The following is a 22762-nucleotide window of genomic DNA, read 5'->3' on the forward strand; positions in this document are numbered from 1 at the left end:
GTAAAATAATAAAAGATAAGATATCCTCGAAAAAATTTTATGGACTTATTTATATTCTAACCGCAACCTAACTTTTAAATTCAAACAAATCAAATATTTCCTAATCAATCTAAATTAAAAGTGATCTTCCCATTATAAATAAAATTCAAACAGAATAATTCTTTAGAGTGTTTGTTCTTTATCGAAATCATGGCTAGTATGTGATCTTAGGCTTGGCATGGCACTTGGTAGGAGTGGTGTTGCACGCCTTCGTCCTTGGAGGTTGCTTCTAGTCTTGGCGTTGCATTTGAAAAGTGGGGGTGGTGTTGCACTTGAAAGCTTGGTTTGATTTTGGCGTGGCACTTAGTGGAGTGGCATGGACACCACTTTCTTGATGATGGTCGAAGGCATGTAACGCCAAGGCTTAGGCCTTGTTGGTGGTGGTGCGAGTTGAAAGTCGGTTTAGAAATTTCTTAATTTTAAAAATCACGTTGTGAGTATAGTCTCAATCGACATGGTGACTCATACTAAAGTTTAATTTAAAGGGTTTGTCACAATCAAAACAAATATTAATCGGGAGTTTGAAGTCCCGAATTGTCTCCCATGAAGCTAATGATTTGAGTACCCAAGTTTGGTTGTAAAATCGGAATTTCAATGAAAAAGCAAAAAATTAAAAAATCCAAGAACAATAAAAATGCAATTAATGAAGTAATAAAGGAATTAAAGAACAATTAATGCAAGTAAAGAAAAAGAGGCAAAATTAAGCTAAGTGAACTGTGATTCAAGACATAAATAGAACCTTGGCTTGGATTGAGTTAAGGAATTCTTTCCTTATCATAATTACAACTATGGTAATTATAATGGATTAATCTCACCTAGTTAATCCTTAACATGGAAAAATAAGTCAAGCGAGCATAATTGTTCTTAATCCACAAATCCTAGCTAACTTACTAATTGTCTTAGTAAAAAACTAGCATTAGTGGAAAAAAGAATAACTAACTGTTGGAATATATTATTTTATTAACCTAGATCATCCATATTGAATCACCAAAATATATCATAATGCGGAAGCGTACCTTTACTCATAAAAGTCAGAAATTGATGGAAGAATTTGGATCTTGTGGTTCTTTCAATCTTCCTCAACCAAAGCCTTCTGTATCCCTAGGCAGCTGAATTGCAACTCTTTTGATGGGAAAAGAGCAACAAAGGCGGCTTTGGTATATTGGGGACTGAAACCCTAAAGGTACTATTTATATTTGAGCATGGCACCCATTAAACCCTAAAGCTTAAATAAAATAGTATCTAAAGTCCAAAAGATAATATATCTAAAATCCAAAAGATAGTTATCTAAAGAACAAAAGATAATATCCAGTTTTATTCTCATTTAATTTCAAATCAAAAGTAATAATGACTTATTCAATTTAGCATTTAAAACAATAAATGAGATCACCATTATATAAGTTATTTAATTTGAAATAGCATAATTTGTGATTATAATTAATATATGTATTGCCCACAAACAAATTAGAAAATTAAAATAATTTCCTAACAATCTCCCACTTGGGCTATACATATATTCTTTCTTGACATAATCACATTTTATAAACTTTATGCGCGCATCTAAATGCTATTTCTCTCATTACTTTAACAATCTGGTCCGTCTCATACATTAGATATGGAACTATCGCAACTTTTATCACATTAATGTCGTGACTAAACCACAACAATCACCATCCTAATATACTTAACGACATATATTCTGTTTCTATATGTTCTACGAAAATCTGTTTTTTTTTTTTAATTTTCTCCTTGGCAACTAAGAACTTGATGTCTATATGTTTCGATTTTGTCAAGCTCTTATTGTTGTTGGAGTATAATACTGCTGACTTGTTGTCACATAATATCTTTAATGGCTTTTCAATGTCATCTAATATATGAAGCTCATTGACAAAGTTTTGCAACTATATGCCATGTTTGGATGCCTCAAAGCAAGTAACATATTCTGCCTCCACTATTGAGGAAGATACAAGAGTCTGTTTGTTAGACTTCCATGCAATAGCTCCTCCAGCCAAAATAAAGATGCAGCCTGAAGTAGAGCGTCTACTGTCTTGGCATCCCGCAAAATCAGAATCAGAATACCCAATGATCTATAAATTTTCTGATCTCCAATAAGTAAGCATGCAATCCTTTATTCTCTTCAGATAGCGCATTACGTGTTTAACAGCTATCCAATAATCCATGCCCGGATTGCTCAAGTATCTATCCAATACTCCCACTATAAATGATATATCGGGACGTGTGCAGACTTGAGCATACATTAAGCTCCCTAGTGCTGATGTATAAAGTTTATCATGCATTGTTGTCCTCTCAAGATCATTTTTAGGGCATTGCTTGAGATTGAACATGTCTCCTTTAACTACGTGTGTATCCATTGATCTACAACTTTTCATGCCATATCTACTTAAAATCTTTTTGATATAGTTCTTTTGTAATAATGCAAGAATACCTTGAGAATAATCTCTTAGTATCTCGATTCCTAATACAAAAGAGGCATCACCAAGATCTTTCATTTCAAATTTGTTCGATAGAAATTTCTTAGTTTCATGCAACAAGCCTATATCGTTACTGGCAAGTAGAATGTCATCAATATATAAGACCAAAAAAATGTATTTACTCCCACTGAACTTGCGGTATACACACTCATCTATGATATTCACCTTAAAACCGTATGAGGTAATGACTTGATGAAACTTGTGATACCATGCATTGACGGGAACCTTGTTTGAGACCATAGATGGATTTCTTTAACTTACAAACTATAGATTTTGAATCACCTGATACAAAATTTTCTGGTTGTACTATATACATCATTTTATCAATGTCACCATTGAGAACCGGTGTCTTCACATCCATCCGATGTAGCTTCAAGTCAAAATGAGCTACTAATGCCATTATGGTTCTAAAAGAGTCTTTCGATGATACTGGAGAGAAAGTCTCTTTATAGTCTATGCCTTCTTTTTTAGTAAAGCCTTTAGCGACTAGACGAGCTTTATATCTCTCGACATTACCCTTAGAATCCCTTTTGATTTTAAATATCCATTTACAATCAATTGGTTTCACACCTTCAGGTAATTCCACGAGATCCCAAATGTCATTGTCTTTCATAGACTTTATCTCTTCTTTCATGGAATCGATCCACTTTTCAGAGTTAAAACTTTGCATGGCTTGAAGAAAATTGATTGGGTCATTTTCTGTCAAACCAATGCCATCCTCATGTTCTTGGACATAGACAACATATTCATCCTAAATTACACTTCTCCTTTCTCTTATGGATCTCCTTAATTGTAAAACCCTGTTACCCAATGTCTTATCTCGCGTCGTAAAGCGAAGGATAACGAAGTGTCACAAAAATTCTAAGGCTCGTATAATATTATATATATATAAAGAAAGAAATAGTAATATTAGAAACCCGATGAAGAAATAAAAGCTCAAATTGCATAAAGCAAAATTACAAAACGTGAAACATGCACACACGACAACTAAATGCGTAAGCACAAACAAGACAAGACATAATACATACAAACTTTGTAGATAGCTTCAGGATGCACAAGACAATAATCAAATTAACAAGAATATATATATATATATATATATATATATATATATATATATATTATATATATACTCGTACTATTATGTATGCAAATTCGGAGACATTATCCTTTTGAGATGATGCTCATAAAATTATTTTGATAAATAAACATTGATGATTTATTCTAAAATATTGATAGAATATTATTAAATTATAATTGTCTCGATTTTTTTTAATTATGTGTATACTTTTAATTTTGTATAAAATTAATGGATTATTCTCTTGGAATATAAGGATTATTATACCCAGTAACTTTATAAGAATTTGGTTTTGAAATAAATTAATTGAACATTATGCTGTCAAAGTAGTCTTTTTTGTGAAAATTGATTTATTCAAAATATTAGGAATATGGTAATATGTAATTCATGCGAATATTGTTCAGCCCAAAGGAATGTCTATATTGGGTCGAATTACATACCCATATTGATGGTAAATACATGTTTAGGTAACTAATTAAGAATAAAATAATGCTTATTATTTATGCGAACAATAATCGGTCCAAAGGAAGTTTATTGTTTGGCCAAATAATAAGGATTGCACACTTCTGTTTATTTTCTATTAATTACGCGGTCAATAATCGGCCCAAAGAAAGGTTATTGTTTGGCCAATTAATAGGAAATATATGTGGTAATAAATAGGTTGCGAAGTTTAAGTTTCCATGTGTGCATTAAGTCGGTCCAAAGAAAGGCTTAATGTGACAGAAATTTTGACAATATTTTATTACTGCAATGAGAGTATCACTTACAGTTAATTTTTCTATTCAAAGATTGAAAATTAATATTGTTCTAGATATCTCAATATGAATTTTTTCTATTATTTAACTAATATTTACTGCATATTTTTTTGTTCTAATCCAAACACTATGGCTTCAATTACCAATGTTTCTGCACAAATTAGCAGTATTTCTATGCTGAATGGTTCAAATTTTAAAGTTTAGAAGGATACCGTGGAGATTGTCCTCGGTTTATGGATTTAGATATAGCTCTTCAAGAGGAGAAACCAACTTCCACTCCAGAAAATCTCAATGAGATTAAAACAGAGAAGTGAGAGAGATCCAATCGAATGAGCATCATGATTATGAAATGCTCAATTCTTGAGGTGTTTCAGGACTCAATTATAGAGGATAAAGATGCCAAATAGTTCCTGAAAGTTATTGAAAAATACTTTACTAAGAATGAAAAGGCAGAGGCAAGTAGCCTTTTGAGCAAACTTGTCTCCATGAGGTATAAAGGTAAAGAAAACATAAGGGAGTACATTATAGAAATGTCTCATCTTACTTCAAAATTGAAAGTACTAAAGTTAGAGTTGTCTGAAGATTTACTCTTGTATTTCATTTTGATTTCCCTTTCTGCACACTTTGGGCAATTCAAAGTGAGTTATAACACTTTGAAGGACACTTGATCCTTAAATGAGCTTATATCTCACTGTGTGCAAGAAGAAGAGAGGCTACATCAAGACAAGACTGAAAGTGCTCACATGACTTCATCTTCTCAGTATAAAAGAAAGCGTGATACTACTGCGGATGTGCCTTTTCAGCAGAAAAAGGCTAAGAAACAGGATCAAGTTTCAATCTGTTTCTTCTGTAAGAAGGTGGGACACATGAACAAGGATTGTACTAAATATGCCACTTGGTGTGTAAAGAAAGGTATAATTCTTACTTTCGTTTGTTCTGAGGCTAGTTTAAGTTATACACTTATTGATACTTAGTGGGTAGATTCTGCTGTTGCTACTCATGTAAGTGTTACTATGCAGGGTTGCCTGTGGAGCCGACCGCCAAGTGATGTTGAAAGATACATCTATGTGGCAGACAGTAATATAGTTGCAATCGAAACTATAGGAATCTTTAGATGTTATATGAGTGGATTTTACTTGGATTTATTAGAGATATTTTATGTACTGTCATTTAGACAAAATTTGGTTTCTATTTCTCGTTTGGATAAATCAGGTTATTTTTGTTTGTTCAAAAATAATAAAGTCAGTCTCTTTTATAATTCTAATAATATTTTCTCTTATCATTTGGTGGATAATCTATATAGGCTTGATTTGAATTTCTATAATAATGAAATACTGCAAGTAGGTACAAAACGAAAACTAAATGAGAATTCGGTATCATTATGGCACAAACGCCTAGGTCACATCTCTAAACAGAGAATTCAGAGGCTCGTGTTGGATGGAATTCTTGGAACCCTAAATTTGGCGGACTTCGAAGTCTGCATTGAGTGCATAAAGGGAAAAAGGACAAACAAAAGAAAATTAGATGCTGAGAGAGCTGAAGATGTCTTAGAACTGATACATACCGATATATGTGGCTCATTCCCTACTGTCTCTTGGAATGGACAACGGTACTTTATTACGTTCATAGATGATTACTCTTGTTACGAGTATCTATATTTAATTCATGAAAAGTCCCAAGCCTTGGATGTTTTCAAGTCTTTCAAAGCTGAAGTTGAACTTCAACTTGGAAAGAAAATTAAAGCTATCAAATCTGATCGTGGTGGTGAATACTACGAAAGATATGACAGTTCAGGTGAGCAATATCCCGTGCTTTTTGCTCTTTTTCTAGAGGAGTGTGGTATTGTTTTGCAATACACCATGTCAGGAAAACCTAGCATGAATGGTGTTGCAGAGCGAAAGAACCGAACTCTTAAGGACATGGTAAGAAGTATGATTAGTCATTCTTCCTTGTTTGAATCACTATGGGGAGAAGCCTTAAAGACCACAGTGTACATCCTTAATAGGGTGCCAAGCAAAGCAGTTAACAAAATCCCATACAAAATTTAGATTGGAAAAAGGCCCAGTATAAAGCATTTGTATATTTGGCGATGTCCAGTTGAGGCGCGACCTTATAGGCCGCATGAAAGAAAATTGGACTCAAGGACAATTAGTTGCTACTTTGCTGGTTACGATGAGCGTTCACAAGGGTACAAATTTTACAATCCTGCATCAAAGTCTATTTTTGAAACGGAAAATGTGAGATTTCTTGAGGATGTTGAGTTTTGGGAGGGAGGGAGGAAATATTAGAAATATTGCTTTTGATGAGGATTCTGTAACTGACAATGATCATGTTCTTGTGCCTATTGTTGTTCAAGATACAGTTATAGTACAAGAGCAAAATGAGAATCCTACTATAGATCCAGTTACAGTATAAGAGAATAATGAGAATATTGTTGTTTCTCAAGATACTGCTACAGTACAGAAAAATGATGAGAATCCTCTTCAACCCCAACCCATACAACAAGCTCAATAACCTTAAGAAGTGCCATTAATGTAAGAACCAGAGTTTTTACATAAAACTGTTTTAATAAGATAATAATTTTTAAGTGCTCGGAGTAGATTCTAAATTTAGAAGTTTTAATTTAAAAATTTAAAGGTGAAATTTTATTTTAATAAATTTTTTTGAGTTGAAAAATGTATCTTTTATGAAAATTTTTTTATAAAAACATATACCGGTGTTTAAGCCGGCAGTACCGGCTCCAGACTGTCTGGTATTGCGTATTTTGAAAAATAATATTTTGGAAATTGAATTTATTATTTTGAAAAGGACAAAAATAATTTATAATTGAAAACTGGGTACAAATCTTAAAGGTTTTAGCGCAAAGTGAGCCAAACGAGTTAAAAACGCTAACGGGTTGGATCGGGTCCAAACTGGGCCCAAGGTCCAACATATATATGCTCATTAAATGAGCATTTCAGCTCATTCTACCCCAAAATAAGAAATGCGGCGTTGTTGAGTTGAGAGAAGAGAGGAGAGGGGTTTCAGTATTCATCTCCCTCTTCCTCAAGCCATAACTTGAGCTATGGAGCTCTGATTGATGAGGCGTTTGTGGCCACGCGAAGCTCTCAATGAGCTCTTCGTTTTTATCTAGGTTTTGATGGTAAGATTTTGAAACTCAAGCTCCAGTTTCCAGCACTAGAGTTTCTACTTTTTTGGGTTTGATTTTTTAGTAGATTTTGTGATTTTGCTTGTTTAGGTTATCTCTAGTGACGGATAATTATCGAGCTTTACTCCAATCACCGTTGAATAAGGTAAAAAACTTCTATATCCTTGTGGTTTAGTGTAGTGTGAGCTTTAGTTGTAAATGCATGGTTATGTTGTATGTATGAAGCTTGTTTTTGATGTTGGTGGTGGCTTTTGGTTTGGCTTTGGTGGTTTGGAGCTTGGTGTAAGCTTGTTGGAATCAAGTTTAGTGTTTGAGCATATTGGAAATCGGCCAAGGTATGGTTTCGATTTTCTTTATATAATATGTAATGTTTCTAGAAACTTAGGCTAATGGACCATAAGATATGATTGAATGATGTTGGTGTATGCTTAATTATATATGAAATTATGTTGTATGATGAAGAGGATTATAGGGAATGTTGGAATGTACAATATATATTTATGATGATTGTTGAAGGATATTGATGATTATTATGTGTGATGATATATCTCGATGATGATTTTGGATTTTGAATCTTGTGGTTGGTGATGATATTGAATGGTGGTTGAGGAAATTTGATGTGAACTTAGGTTGAATTTAGAGTTGAATGAGGTTGTTGTTCGTAAATGGTGTTGATTTTGAGTTAATATTGCATGAGGATGAATTATTGATGTTGAGCTATGATTTATGGTGGATGACTATTATGATGATGATGGGTGGTAAGTGAAGTATTTATGTATGAGGACTTATTGATGTGTGGTGTTGTTGCATATGGTTTGAGAGATTGATAAATTGAATGATGATTAGAGATGGAAATGGTAAAATTGTGAATTTTAGGTGTGAAATGAATTGGAAGATATATGGATATAATTTAGACACATTAGGGTTGGTTTGGATGTAGAGCAATTGATTTTGAATTGAGAGATTTGGTGAAATAGAGTTTTAATATTTTTTGGTAAAAATGGGTTTTAGGCCAACTTTGGTGAATCATATATTGAGCTACAGTTTTTGAAATTGAATGATTTTTGTATCAAATTAAAGCTAATTTAAAGAGCTTTAAAATGGTATAGATTTTGTAGAAATCAGAATTTTGTAGAGAAAGATATGATCGTCGGAAGTTAGTGCCAGAAATCTGAATTCTGTGATGTTGTAGAATTTGTTATTTGTGGTTTATAAAGGTGCATTCTGTTGAGGGTATTCGCACATATCTGTGCATGTATGCAGAGTGAAAATTTTTACTCTCTGTGCATACGCATACCCCTATGCATATGCACAACCCTATGCGTACGCACACTGCCCTGTTTTTCAAAGAAAACCTTGTTTTTAACTGTTTTACCTTCCCGACAAGCTTGTAAATTTTCGTAATGCCTATTTAGGATGTCTTAACTTGTTTTTAGGCTTTGGAACATAGAAACTACCCTAAGTGAGTATAACTAGATATTTTCTGGAAATAAGTTAGAAGACGGAAGTTTAGGTTTCTGGTGTACGTGGGGAGGGACTAGTTAGGTATCTGACGGCATGCTATATTGATGATGAACGTGTGATATTAAGGATGGATGATGAGGTTAAGACTTGGAAATAAATGATTATGGTTGATGGAGTATGAGCGGAAGTGTGCTATGAGGAGTGGCCTCTGAGATTGAATATGTGATTACGATATGCATTGTTCTCCGTTGTAGGGGTTGTAGCAGTCTCCCGCCTACGTTCGGATGTGAAGGTTGAAGCTGGGCTTCTCACTCATATTTCTTGCAACCAGAGGAAGGTGGTAAGGCACTCTCCCTCAGAATGTTTCCCTTTGAAAGGAAAAGGTGGTAGGGCACATCCTTCGGAATTATTTCTCCTGAGAATACGATTTCTCTCTGATTGTAAGGTGGTAGGGCACTAACCCATAGAATCATGTAGCAACTAGAGGAGAGTGGTAGGGCACTCTCCCTCGGAATATTTCCCTCTGAAAGGAGAAGGTGGTAGGGCACTCATCCCTCGGAATTATTCCTCCTTATGCGCAACAGAGAGACTAATCTGGGAGTTGTCGACCGAATTTTGTGTCGGGTTTGGCATTAACTGACATGTGATATCACAAACAATAGGACAGGCATTCATCATGTGCATCTCTTATGTGCTTGTTTGCTTTGACTACTTGCAGTTTGCCTAAATGTATAATATGCCTACTTGCGTCTTGAATTACATGCTATATTTGAATATTAACTGTGTATTACTTGCTTGCATTATTTGTGATTGTCTGGTGCGGAGGAGGTTAGGTAGGTGGTGGCGATGGGGTCGCATGGAGGTTAGGTTGGCGAAGGCTGTGGGATACAGCGGTGTGACTAGTTTTAGTTAGAAACCCCCTAAGTTTAGATACCATTGTTTATTGTTTATGGTTTAAGTTATTTATTTTTGCTAAGCTTAGATATCTGATTGGTGTGAAGTTCTAGGATTGCCTTCGGCGTCCCGGAACTTTACATCTTACATATTGGGCACTGTTACCATACTGAGAACCTCCGGTTCTCATTCCATATTTTGTTGTTATTTTTTAGATGTAGGTCGTAATTCACCTCGGTGAAATTGTAGACATGGTGACAGAGCGGAGTATGGTTCATTCCTTGTTTACTTCTATTTTATTTTGCTGTAGTACTTTCTCTCACCTTTCTATTTTAGACTTTATGAATTTAGAGGCTTGACTTGAGAGATAAGTTGTATAAGTTATTTTAAACTTCAAAAACCCTTTGTATATATGTTTGTGTGTGTGTGCAGTAGCAATAAACCGAACCACGTAAGGATGTTTAAAAAATATATATATATATAATTTTACAGCACAAAAAATTCTAAATGTATACGACGTACGCATATACATATATTAATTCAAAAGGAATAATAAATTGAATATTTTAATGATTAAATTATGGATGACTCTGATACCACTTGTTGGAATAAATTATTTTATTAACCTAAATCATCCATATTGAATCCCTAAAATATATCATAATGCGGAAGCATTCCTTTACTCATAAAAGTCAGAAATTGATGGAAGAATTTGGGTCTTGTAGTTCTTTCGATCTTCCTCAACCAAAGCTTTTTGTATTCCTAGGCGGCTGAATTGCAATTTTTTTATGGGAAAAGAGCAACAAAGGCAGCTTTGGTGTATTAAGGACCGAAACCCCGAAAGCACTATTTATATTTGAGCATGACACCCATTAAATCCTAAAGCCCAAATAAAATAGTATCTAAAGTTCAAAAGATAATATATCTAAAATCTAAAAGATAATTATCTAAAGAATAAAAAATAATATATGGTTTTATTCTCATTTAATTCCAAATAAAAAATAATAATGACTTATTCAATTTAGCATTTAAAATAATAAATGAGATTACCATTATATAAGTCATTTAATTTGAAATAGCATAATTTGTGATTATAATTAATATATGTATTACCTACAAATAAATTAGGAAATTAAAATAATTTCCTAACACTAACAACCTAAGAATCACCACTAAATATTTGACATTATGACTTAAGGACCCTATATACTTGTTGCCCCAAGTCAAGGAGTGAAAATTCATTCCATTTTCAATATTGACATTTTTCACAAAAACTTGGTGGGTATAATCACAGAAAATAACAAAATTACAAAAATACTTAAAACTATGAACAATCGATGAACAAAATCAACAATGGCAACTCAAACAAATATGTAATAACCAATAATCATCAATTTCATTCAATAGAAATCAAAATTACAAAAGTATATATATATATATATATTAACAAAGTGACTTAAACTATAAGAAAGTATAGCACAAATATTGTAATTAAAGAAAAAATCAAGAAATACTTATAATAGAAGCAAGTTAGAATCGAAAATCAAAATGAAATTGTAAGCTTGTAAATAAAATAAATCCAATTAAACTCTAAAAAAATTGAGAGAAAATCTAAAAAAACTAAACTAAAACTTTCTAAAAACTATCTAAAAATATCTAAGTGTGTTCTCCCCTTGGTAGCCCTTTCCTATGAGCTTCCGGCCATTAGAATTGGGTCTCCAAACTTTCAAAATCGCGAGTCACGTGACTTTTTAATGAAATCACGCGTTGGGATTTGTGCGTACGCATAGATGTGTGTGTACGTACACTTGCTGATTTTTAACTCGTGCGTATACACTTTGGAAAGCTCTTCTTCTTTGTTTCTTCATATTTTCTCCCACTTGCATGCTTCTCTTCCATTCTTATCAAACCACTCTTACCCATTGTACCTGAAATCACTCATCAAAAAACATCACTACATCGAATGAAATAAAAGAGAAATAAAATTAATTAAATTAGGTATAAAAAGCATGTTTTTTCACATTTAGACATAATTTAGAGAGAAAACATAAAAGCATGCTATTTAAGTGAATAAATGTGGGTTTATGTGATGAAATTCGTTCAATTTAATCCAAAATTTACCATAAAATATGGATTCATCAGTGGCGTTACATGCCAAGGTTCCTTTGGTCCCTGGAGCTTTGGCTTCTTACTTGGCGTTTAACACCCTTGAGATGGCATTACACGCCATGGTTGGGAGCTCCCCTGGAGTTTGGCCCAACATGGCATTTGGGAAAGGGCGTGGGATGCCATTCTCTTGTAGAGGTCGAAGGTGTGTAACTCCAAGACTTAGGCCTTGTTGGTGGCGTTACACGCTATGGTTCTATGGTGTTTTAATGGTGTTGCACACCACTTTAGTTCTTGGTTTCTTGCGCGTTGGCTTCTTGGAACCTTCTCTGTTTGCTCTTTTGGTTCTCTGTGCTCTTGCCTAAAATCTTTAAGAATCTCTTGAACACCTCATAACTCGAAACAACTCCACATAAAATTAATGAAGTCACAAGAATCTAAATTATAGTAAGAAAATTACTAAGTTTATTAAGAAAAATGTTAAAGAAAATAGCTAAAGATACTAATGTATCACAATACCAAACTTAAGAATTTGCTTGTTCCCAAGCAACAAAAGAATTATGAACAAATGATTCTCTAAGTTGGAGAAAGGAGACACGTCAGCGCTGACGCAGACAGGGAGCTGGCAAGCGGGTAGGAGAGCGCGGGCGTGGGTCGGGTTGGACGGGGGCTGGAGTGGATCTGCGTGGGTGCTGGTTTCGACATGTGGCACTGTTTGGTGCCGTTGATCCTAGGCGTGGATCCAACGATTCTGGATGGCATCTGTGGAGAAAAAACTTGAAGTGATTACCGGTCTTCTGGCGACGCATGAGGGAGCGTCCGGCGGCGAGTCTGGCAACGTTGGAATCTTGACGAAGAGATGAACACGATGGTAACGACTGTGACGATCCAAAACGTCGGAAAAGAATAAAAAATTGAAGGTAAAATGCATTGCCAAAAGAAAAAAATAAAGGGCTATGAATGAATTTTCATGGAAAAAAAAAACATATGTTTTTGATAGCATGTTAGAAATAAATAATCTGAAGAGTGTATTATTGAGTGAGTTGAAAGGTACAATACATAGGGGTATATATAGGTGATAGAAGAATCAAAGTAATAAAAGCATAGAATCTTATAATTAATATACACTTTGTAAAAAAAAATTTAAAATTTTTTATTTCCTATGACAATAGCAACAAATTAATTTTTTTGATATAAAGATTATTAAAATAAAAATTTAAAATAAGGTAAAAAACAAATTTTTAACAAATTATATAATTTTATATATGAAAAAAAGATTATTTTAAAATTTATTTTAAAAATAACAACTGATAATTTTAGTCCATAAAATATTATAGAGTAAATCTAAAAGTAATAAAGATCTTAAAATATGTTAACTTTCATACCGTATTTGTTTAGTTATTATTAAGTTGACGAATTTTTTTAATAATAATATTTTTTATTTTATAATGTGTTTAATAAAATTTTAATAATAAATAAAAATATTAAAAAAATAATTTTTAAAATTTTTTTTACTTAAAAATATTTTTAATATAATAAATAAATATATAAATATTTTTATATTATTATATCTAAGAATAAAAAAATATTTTTATATAAAATATTTAAATATAAAATTATTTTTTTTTTAAAAAAAACTTTTAAAAAAGAACCACTTGAAAGAAGATCTTATGTTATCATTGACTTGGATCACTAATAATTTATTAAAATTAAACTCTTCTTTTAATATCAATAATTTGTTTAACGAGGCGTATCGATGAATGTATCAATTTGTTTTAGGACAAATCATAAAAAATATATTCGAATTATTTTAGTGTTGATAAAATTATTCTTAAATTTTATTATGGATAAAAATATTTTTAAATAATTTAAAAATATATAAAAAATATCAATTATGATCTGCATGAAAAAACATAATATAATTTATTTGTCAATTTTAAAGTCTCACTTTTTATACAGAAAAACTAACTTTGTTACATCATTCTTTAACGTTATCGTAGAATATTTTAATTTACCAATGTATATTTTTCTCCTATTTTTAAATAATTTAAAAATATTTTTATCAATAAGAAAATTGAATGACATTTCTTTTTGTTAGGTACCGAATAATTGGAATGCATTTTTTTTGTTGTTTACCCTTTGTTTTAAATTGTTAAAGAAAAGCGATTAAGCGAGATGATGGAACCTGCTCCTCCCTAGTTGCAAGAGAGGAGAAGCACTTTTTGTGAGCAACAAACCACTCACCATTCCACCATTCACTCACTCACATACTCACTTCCTCTCTCAGCTCCCATCTTCCACTTACACTCACTCACTCACACTTTTCTTTCCTTCGCTTCCTCTCTCTCACACACATATTATCACTTTCACAATACCCATCCTTCAATCAAACCCTTTCCAATGTATAGAAAATAGAACAAAAAGGAACAGAGATTCCCCTTCAATTAAACCATTCTGAAAACTAGGGTTTTCATTTTCCCCTTTTCTCTTTATGTTGTTCTTCTCCTGAAATAGAAAAAAAGAAGGGGGATGATGAAGCGGATGGTGGGTGGGCCAGGTACGAGGAGTGGGTTCTTCTTGAGATTAGGGCAATGTGCGTTTGGTTGTGCTTCAATTGGCCTAATGGTCACAGCAGCTGAATTTTCTAACTTCACTGCTTTCTGGTATGACTCTCTGGCTCGTTCTTTTTTTAGATTGTTAAGTAAGGAATTTTGATGCAATTAATGTTTTCTGTTAAGGTTCTAATTAATTGGTGTTGCTGAAAGTGTTTAGCTTTAGTTACTTTTTGCGAGGCTTTGTATGCAGATTTATGTTTGTTTGCATGTGTTTGATTAGGATTTAGGTTATGTTTTGGATGAACATGATTTTTTTCCCTTTCTATTTTGGGAATGGATGGGTGAATTATCATTTCTAAATTTAGAGGGTATGACATGTTTATGAAAATGAGCATGGGATAATTAGGAGGTTAACTTGGTGAAGTTATAATCTATTTATTTTTATTTACTGAAAAGGTACCTGAAATGAATGGTATGTTAAATTGTTAATATTTCCACCACGTTTTTACTGTCCATACTCCTCCATCCAAACATGCCCATAGTATGAAATCACACCCTAAGAATGGTGCCCATGGTAGTGGTGGGTGGCATACCAGAATGGTTGAAGTCTGAGGATGATTTTCAACTAAAGGGTTGCTTTAGTGTTTAATAGGAAAGGATTTTAACTGTGAAAAGAAAATTCAAGAATGATCTGTATGTAAAAGACTGCATAACAGCCGATGTGTGCATTTAAGAGTAGTTAAAGAAAATGAGTTACATTTGTTATTTATATATATTTTTCCATTGGGCTGATTAAGGAAAGTGATTTTTCTGCTTCTCACTTGGTTAGCCATGCAGTCTTTTTGGGTGTTTTACTGGAGTTATAGGATAGAATTGGCATGGGGAATTGGGATATGCTTCTTAGATGTTGTCAATGCCATGATCTTGTTTTTAGTGTCTAAGTTTGGGAACTACTGAAGCGTAACTAATAGCTAATTGACATGAACATGCTCCTTTGGTCAAATGTGAAATTTAATGCATGCATATTTTGATGTCTACCCTATTTTGATTGAGAATCTTTCCATGTGGTTATGATGGCGAAAATTTCGCATGAATTTTGTTGTATATTGTGACATGACGATTGGGTGGTTCTTTTTAAAACAATATGTTTGTGTGTATTAAAGGGAGAAAATAATTACACTGCTGCCCATACAACTAATTGAGCTTCTTCTAGAATGCATAAAGGAGATGCATTCTTAGAATCATTTTTAGTGATTAGTTGTAACAATGTGTAATCACCACCAACATTTGGATTGAAATGTGTTTGTTTCCTAGGGACCTAGTATATAAGATTGCATTTGGTTATGAGAACAGGACAAGACAGAACACTGAGAACAAGACACTAAAGACAGAGACACAAATTAATGTTCTTGTATTTTGTTTGGTGTTAAACTAGAACAAATTATGAAAGTCTAATTTACTCTTTTTTTTTTTTTCCATACAAAAAGTTTAGGAAGAAAAATATGATGATAAAAAATATAATTATGAAAATTCGATATAAATAATGAAAGAAAAAATAAAAAATAAGTTGTGTCTCTTCTTAGTGTCTCTGTGTTCTTCCTATCAGGAAGGAAACAAAATGCACTAATTCAGTGTTATTGGACATGTCTTATCTGTCAAACATGATTTTGTATCTCTGTGTTTCTGTCTCAGTGTCCCGTACCTGTAAACAAACACAGCCTAACAGAACACAATAACATTGTTTGGTCCATGTCGCTGAATACGAAAGGCTTTATTATTGTTTTAATCAGTGATATCTGCATCTCAAAATTTGTTATTAATATGAACTTTTTGTCCTTCTTTAATGGTTTAATGGAAAGATGATAGTTTGAGTGCATAAGATTTGTTGCCTCTTCCTCTTTGCATGTTTGTGTGAATTTAACATTTGTTGTCATTTTCTACCATTGCCCTCTTTCCTTGTCTGTGATGTACTCATTTGTTCAAGGTGTGAGATTCTATGATAGCTTTGTTCGATAGTTAAAACATTCACTTATGTTTACATTTGTTAAAACTGACTCAAGGTAGATTGTTATGTATTTTTTGTGAACATAACTCTGGTACTTTTCTAAACTTTCAGCTATTTAATTGCATCAATGGGACTTCAAGTTCTCTGGAGCTTTGGACTTGCATGTCTTGATATCTATGCCTTGAGGAGAAAAAGAGACCTACAAAATCCAATTCTTGTCAGCCTGTTTGTTGTTGGTGATTGGGTAATAATCAGGCCACCCTCTTTCCTCTAAGAAAATAATGGATACTTTCATTTTAATTTCCCTGTTTTTTATCAGGAAAAGTAAATTCAAGTTTATTGAAAGAAAGTGAAAGGAGAAAATATGCATAAATAAAATCATATTTATTGTTTAATTGAACATGAACTCAAATGGCACTAATACTTACAGTCACAAACTTGTTGCTAATAACTTGAAATAGTCACAAAATTTCTTGTTAAACTTAAACGTTTTAAGTTTATTACAGCTGCTGATGTTGCGTAGATAAGGACACTGGCATGAACACAGACCTGCCAAGTTTTAGAAATTGTGAAACATGGACATGTCATATATGCATTACAATGGGAATTAAGGAGTATAGTATCCAGATTTCATCTTCTTAAAATGTTATCATCTATTATGCAATGGTAATTAGGGGGTTTAGTGTCCAAACTTCATAATGACAAAGCATTAAAGACAAATAAAATGGAAACCTCCATGGCATAACCAATTAACACTAGCTGTTACAATCAATAGCCCTTACGCCCTCTTATCCTTGCTCTTTTATTCTTCTCTTTCATGTTATGTATACCTTACTTTTTAAGGTACCTTCTTTTAGGTGCCATAACTGTGTATAAAAATACAAAAATGCTATATGCATATAAAAAAGCAGCCACTATGTATTTGTGTATAAATAAATATGTTATTTAACTCATTTTCAGTGTGTATTTCGTATTTCAACATGTATTCTATATGGATGGTTTGATTGATAACCGATTTTTTGTATATACTACAGCATGATTGATAAAAATAACATTTTTAATCTTAATTTACGTAAATTTATTGTAATATCTATAAGTTTCCTAAGAAAGTGGCCTAGTGCGTGAGGTTTTCACTGGGGTCTAGGAAGGAAGATAGGCCTAGCAAGCAAAGAAGTTATATATAAATTTAAGGTTCAAGTTACAAGAAGTAACTGATGTAAGACTTTTCCCAGTAAGTTGGGTTAGCTTTATAGATCAAATGACAGTCCCAGTAGGTTGGTTTAGCTTTATAGATCAAATGACACCAAAATCTTCTGTTAATTATGTTTGCATTTAAACCATTAATAATATGAGAAACACAATGCACAACAACTAAAAAGTTCGTATTATTATTTTCAAACAAGTGGCCTTGTTTGTGTATGAGTCCAAGAATAAATTTAAAATTAAACATAACATTAATGTATGTCATCAGTATATCTTAATGGTTCAACGGGAACCTCAATAGCATCACAATTGTGTCTTGCAAGTAATTCAGTACTACTTTATTTGGTTATCTAGTGAATTAGTTATCCATGCTTGGTGAAGCTTAAGACTTGAGCAGTGTTGATAAGTCTCTGCTTCAACTGCTACATTCTATTTATAATTATAGGATTGGATCAAACGTGTCTTTTTCCATTTCTCATATTACACTATATTGTTTATAATCTGATAAAGATTGATGTTGGATTGGTTGAACTAATTGTGAATTATGAAAGCAGGTAACAGCTACTTTGTCGCTAGCAGCTGCTTGCTCATCTGCAGGAATCATAGTTTTATACGCAAAAGACCTGGATTTCTGCAAGAAGCACAAGAGTATTCCATGCCATAGGTACCAGGTTTCTGTAGCCATGGCATTTATCACGTGGTTTTTTACAGCAATGTCATCACATGTGATGTTTTGGATCTTAGCATCAGTCTAGATCGACCCGTTTCGCATGCTAGACAGAGATGAAGACCATACACATCCCAGTGTCTTTGAAAGATCTTGTAAATCCATGTATCAGACCTTATGATGACATTTGGGGCAAAAAATTTTCCTTATTGATTTTGCTTCTTTTTGTTTTAATCTGACCGGCCACGACTCTCGGTTTAGATGTAGATGCTGGTTTACTAAGCTTCAGGTATGAATTTGTTATCTTGTATTGTCACGAACATGTCATGCTTGAGCTGCATGCATTCCATATTATATATGATCATATTCAATCAGTTGAGTAGTCTGTATGTAACAGTTAGAAAGCAAGTGCAGTGCCATCTCGTCTGCTATAACTAAAAATCCATATGAAATGTGGACGATGATGCTCGTTGCCATTTGATGATCCTCGCGTGAACCAATCCATTGAGACGTGCTAATGGCAACTTAAGGCAACTGAACTTATAGTTAAGATTATTTTTTGTTCAAACTCAAATGCTTATTTGGTAAGTTAGGGGACAAAGATATTGAGAATATTGTGTGTAATATTTATTTTTCTTTTTCTAACCGGGTCAAAGCTCATTTTGGGCGTTGGAGTTCATTTTTAAGATAAAGAGAGATTCCCCCCCCCCCCCCCCCCTCTCTCTCTCTCCTGCATCCCCTGCAAAAATGCCCGTAAATTTTGTTATTGACAAAATTGTCTTCAAACTATTTAGAAAACTAGAAAAAAATTTATATCTGTAAATTGAGACGTCTATGTTAACAGAAAAGAATGATGTGGCAAATAAGATTTTGACATTGACAAGTGAACTACATCACGTTTTTTCATTAACAGAGCAGGTTTATTATCACAATTGAGCAAATTTAGCACGTTTTAAAATTATTTGAGGATAATTTTGTTGCTAACAAAATTTAAAAATATTTTTATTGGCGCCAAAATAATTTGGATATATTTTTGTGGTTTTTCCAAATTTATTTACTAAAAAAATAGTATATTTACTGCATGTTATTGTTTAACAATACCTCTTAGAGAAAGATCAGCACAACTGAGTAGAACCTCATCAACCCTATCTTCTTTCTTATTATTTTTCCCCCCACCCCCACTCCGTTTGCTTTTCATGCTTTCGGATAGTTTAGGCGGAAATATGTTTCTTTTTATTAATAAGATTTCTTTTTATTAATAAGATTTAGATGATAGGAATTAGGATTTAGAATTTAGGATTTATAGTTTTAAAGGATTAAAATTGGTTATTTGATTTAGACAATTACGACATTATCAACAGATGAGTGAATGTTGATATATTATATGAATATGTTTTTGCAAAATTAATTTTGATTAAAATTGGATAAATGTTAATATGGTTTGGATTTGAAATTTTTTTTTGTCAAATGTAATTCTGAAAGAATGAATATTATTTGGATGACTAAAAAAGTAAAAAGAAAGTGAAAGCCGAAGACTAATAATATCACTCCTCAATATAAATGTCAAAATAGGTAATTAATATCTTATTACTATTTGAACGTAATTTTTAAGGATGACAAAGTAAGAAATGGTTGTTTTTACCAAAAGTACATTTGGAGCAAAATTTAATCCATATTAAGTTAACTAAATATTATTCAAATACAATTGTATTCATTCAAAGCAACTTAAAAATACATTGAGAGAGGCTAGCAACAAACCAAACACAGGCTAATAGAATAGCATGTTTTCTTATAACAGAAACCAGCGACAATATCTACTAAGACAAACAATTGCAATCTATTTATTCCACAACTTACGGTTCCAATGGCCCCTTAGGCCAAGAAACCCAAACATTTCTTGTAACAGTACATAGTTTACATAGCCCTTTGGCCATCGAAAGTCAATACATTTTCTTAAAGCACCATAACAAATATTTACAGTTGAACAATACTAGTAACTCCAAGCATGGGAATCTTCTCCACACGCTTGCAAGTTGCACTTCAAATTCAAACTAAAACCCCAAACTTGCACAACACCACTTAGCATCATATGAAGCTTTCACATTCATTTACCACTTAGAACACATTGGTTTCCAATAAATGCATGTTCAAGTTGAACCTCCACTGGAATTTGAGCGCTGGCGTGGAGATTGGGCACCGGATGAACCTACCATTTGGCTTGAAGAAGAAGAAGCATGCTTGGAAGACGGTGAAGCTGCCGGCGAGAACCTGTGATCAGGGGAAAACAGAGAAAGGGCAGAGGTTTGAAACCGGCCCGAGTCGCCAGGAAGCTTGACATATGAGTAGGAAGGCGAGTCGCAAAGCCATGAACCAATAGGGCCTTCTTTCCCATTCTTGTATTGCATAATAGCCTTGTACACAAATGGAATAAGACCCTCCATTTAGATTGTTTTGATGTATGAGAATGAAGATAGAAACAGAGGAAAACAGAGCAAAAACAGAGAAAGTGAAAGTTCTTTTGGTTTTGTGAATAAGATTGAAGGCTTCTTGGGGTTTAAAGGTGTTGTTGGGGAAGGGTTATCATGACGTGGAGTAATGGAATATATTGGAGTCCAGCTCTTCACGCTAAGCCATGGAAGATTTCAACGCAAAAACCATGAAAGCTATGTGCAAACCACATTCATTGCATAAAATAAAAATATTTACTTTGGGATCATCATTTGTTCATTCCGCTTCTAGTGCACCATTATTGTTTTGATGGGTTTGAGCTTTTAGAGTAAGATTGGTAGGTTTGATGTGAATTTTTTTTTTTAACTTTTGCTTTCTATTTGTCTATTTCAATATGAAGCTAGTGACTTGGCCAGTAGCCACTGGTTTCTTCAGCCTTGGTTTCTTGTTTTATTTTTAACGTTGTCTTGAACTCTATTGTTTGAATGTTTTTTGAAGTATGGTTCTTCATAAACTAGTTTTTTTTTTTAATATTATTTTCATTTGTGGCCGGCCACTTCTAAGATTTACAATTAATATGACGCACTAGCCATTTTTTTAAAAAAATTACATAACTATTTAGTTATGTTTTGTTATAATATTAAAAGTCTTAGACTTAATTATTTATTATTATCTTAATAGTCACATATAATTTTTCCTTACAACGTGCATACGAAATTAAACTCAATAGGGTTTATGAATAATGTTTTGAATATTATAGATGCCAAAATAATAGCGTAATGCACCTGGATCTGAGATGTTTCTACTTCAACTAACGCTTTAAATCTAAAGGGTTCAAATACTTTGATTGAATCCAACAAAATCTCAGTGTATCTTCCTCATTATTTTTTCTTTGACATGTGTCATCATCTACTTGGATTTTCTTCAGTTTTATTAGTTATAGTAGAGTAAGTACATCAGGCATACTTGTGATAAGAACACAACAAAATTATTATTAACAAAATGTTATATAAATATGAACAGTGGACATACATCACATATATATTATATTGAAAAGAAAAACACATAAACCTTAGGGATTAACACGTTTCGAGTTTAAATATTGTGGATGGAAAAAAATAATAGAGAGAAAGAAATTGATCAATTGTTAATTTGTTATTATCTTATTGTGCATCTTATCAAGTTTAATATTTATGTCTTAATTCCTTTTAGTAGACAATAAGGCGCATAACGCCTCCTTTGCCTCTAATATCTCATTTTAATTTTTAAACTCTATTAAAATCCCTAATCTTTATATTGTGTACATTTTGGTCACTATCTTCTTCTATCAAATATTAACACAATGTCATTTTCTTATCCCAATATATTTTTGTTAGCTTTCAAACAAGTAATTGATTAGTGATTATTATTCCTTGCATGTCCCTAAGCAATAACAATAAAATTAAAAAGCCATAATTACAAAATACTGTTGCTTCTTCTGAGCTTTAATTTTTGGGGTGACTTAGGTTAGGTAGGATATGAATGAATTGGAGGATTTGTGGTGTCAAAGTCTAAGGTTGTGTGAATTTCCCTTTTGAACTTGGCTTGCAAAACAACAAAACAATGTGCAATTAAGTAAAAGTAACATCAAAATATAAATGGTTCATTGGAGTGATATAACTATTTTTTCCCCTCCTCCTTAATTAGTAGTTTTGAATTTGAACATAAGATATATTAAAAAAAAAAAAACTAGCGTTTTGAGAGAGTTATATCTCTTAGGAAATCTCAACCGTTTAAAAAAATCAAATGGAAAATATTTAAAATTTAAAATAAAATAAAATAAAAGCAACATCAACCATTTTTTGGCACATACAAATATTATAGTTTATCTTTTGTCTACATCAACGCTAAATTGCTACATTAATATTA

At 32.6% G+C, this 22762-nt stretch overlaps 2 protein-coding genes across 2 annotated transcripts; one reads left to right on the top strand and one right to left on the bottom strand.

The window, feature by feature from the left end:
• Positions 1 to 14130: 14130 nt before the first annotated feature.
• Positions 14131 to 18780, top strand: LOC130960445 (CASP-like protein 5B2). Its single transcript, XM_057885839.1, has 3 exons — positions 14131 to 14639; positions 16648 to 16780; positions 18294 to 18780. The coding sequence occupies exons 1-3, from the start codon at positions 14506 to 14508 to the stop codon at positions 18492 to 18494; spliced, it is 468 nt and encodes a 155-aa protein (XP_057741822.1). The 5' UTR covers positions 14131 to 14505; the 3' UTR covers positions 18495 to 18780.
• A 1381-nt stretch (positions 18781 to 20161) lies between these two features.
• LOC130961544 (uncharacterized) lies at positions 20162 to 21156 on the bottom strand. Its single transcript, XM_057887483.1, has one exon. It carries the CDS (start codon positions 20845 to 20847, stop codon positions 20554 to 20556), a length of 294 nt encoding a protein of 97 aa, XP_057743466.1. The 5' UTR covers positions 20848 to 21156; the 3' UTR covers positions 20162 to 20553.
• Positions 21157 to 22762: the final 1606 nt, after the last annotated feature.

This window comes from Arachis stenosperma, chromosome 2, assembly GCF_014773155.1.
Source record: "Arachis stenosperma cultivar V10309 chromosome 2, arast.V10309.gnm1.PFL2, whole genome shotgun sequence".
Classification (NCBI taxonomy): Eukaryota; Viridiplantae; Streptophyta; class Magnoliopsida; order Fabales; family Fabaceae; genus Arachis; species Arachis stenosperma.

Excerpts from the sequence above, each read along its gene's own strand:
- LOC130960445 (XM_057885839.1), top strand. The coding sequence starts at position 14,506 with ATGATGAAGCGGATGGTGGGTGGGCCAGGTACGAGGAGTGGGTTCTTC. Across the intron at positions 14,640-16,647 it reads TCTAACTTCACTGCTTTCTG|CTATTTAATTGCATCAATGG; the intron begins GTATGACTCTCT and ends CTAAACTTTCAG. Across the intron at positions 16,781-18,293 it reads TGTTTGTTGTTGGTGATTGG|GTAACAGCTACTTTGTCGCT; the intron begins GTAATAATCAGG and ends TTATGAAAGCAG.
- LOC130961544 (XM_057887483.1), bottom strand. The coding sequence starts at position 20,847 with ATGGAGGGTCTTATTCCATTTGTGTACAAGGCTATTATGCAATACAAG.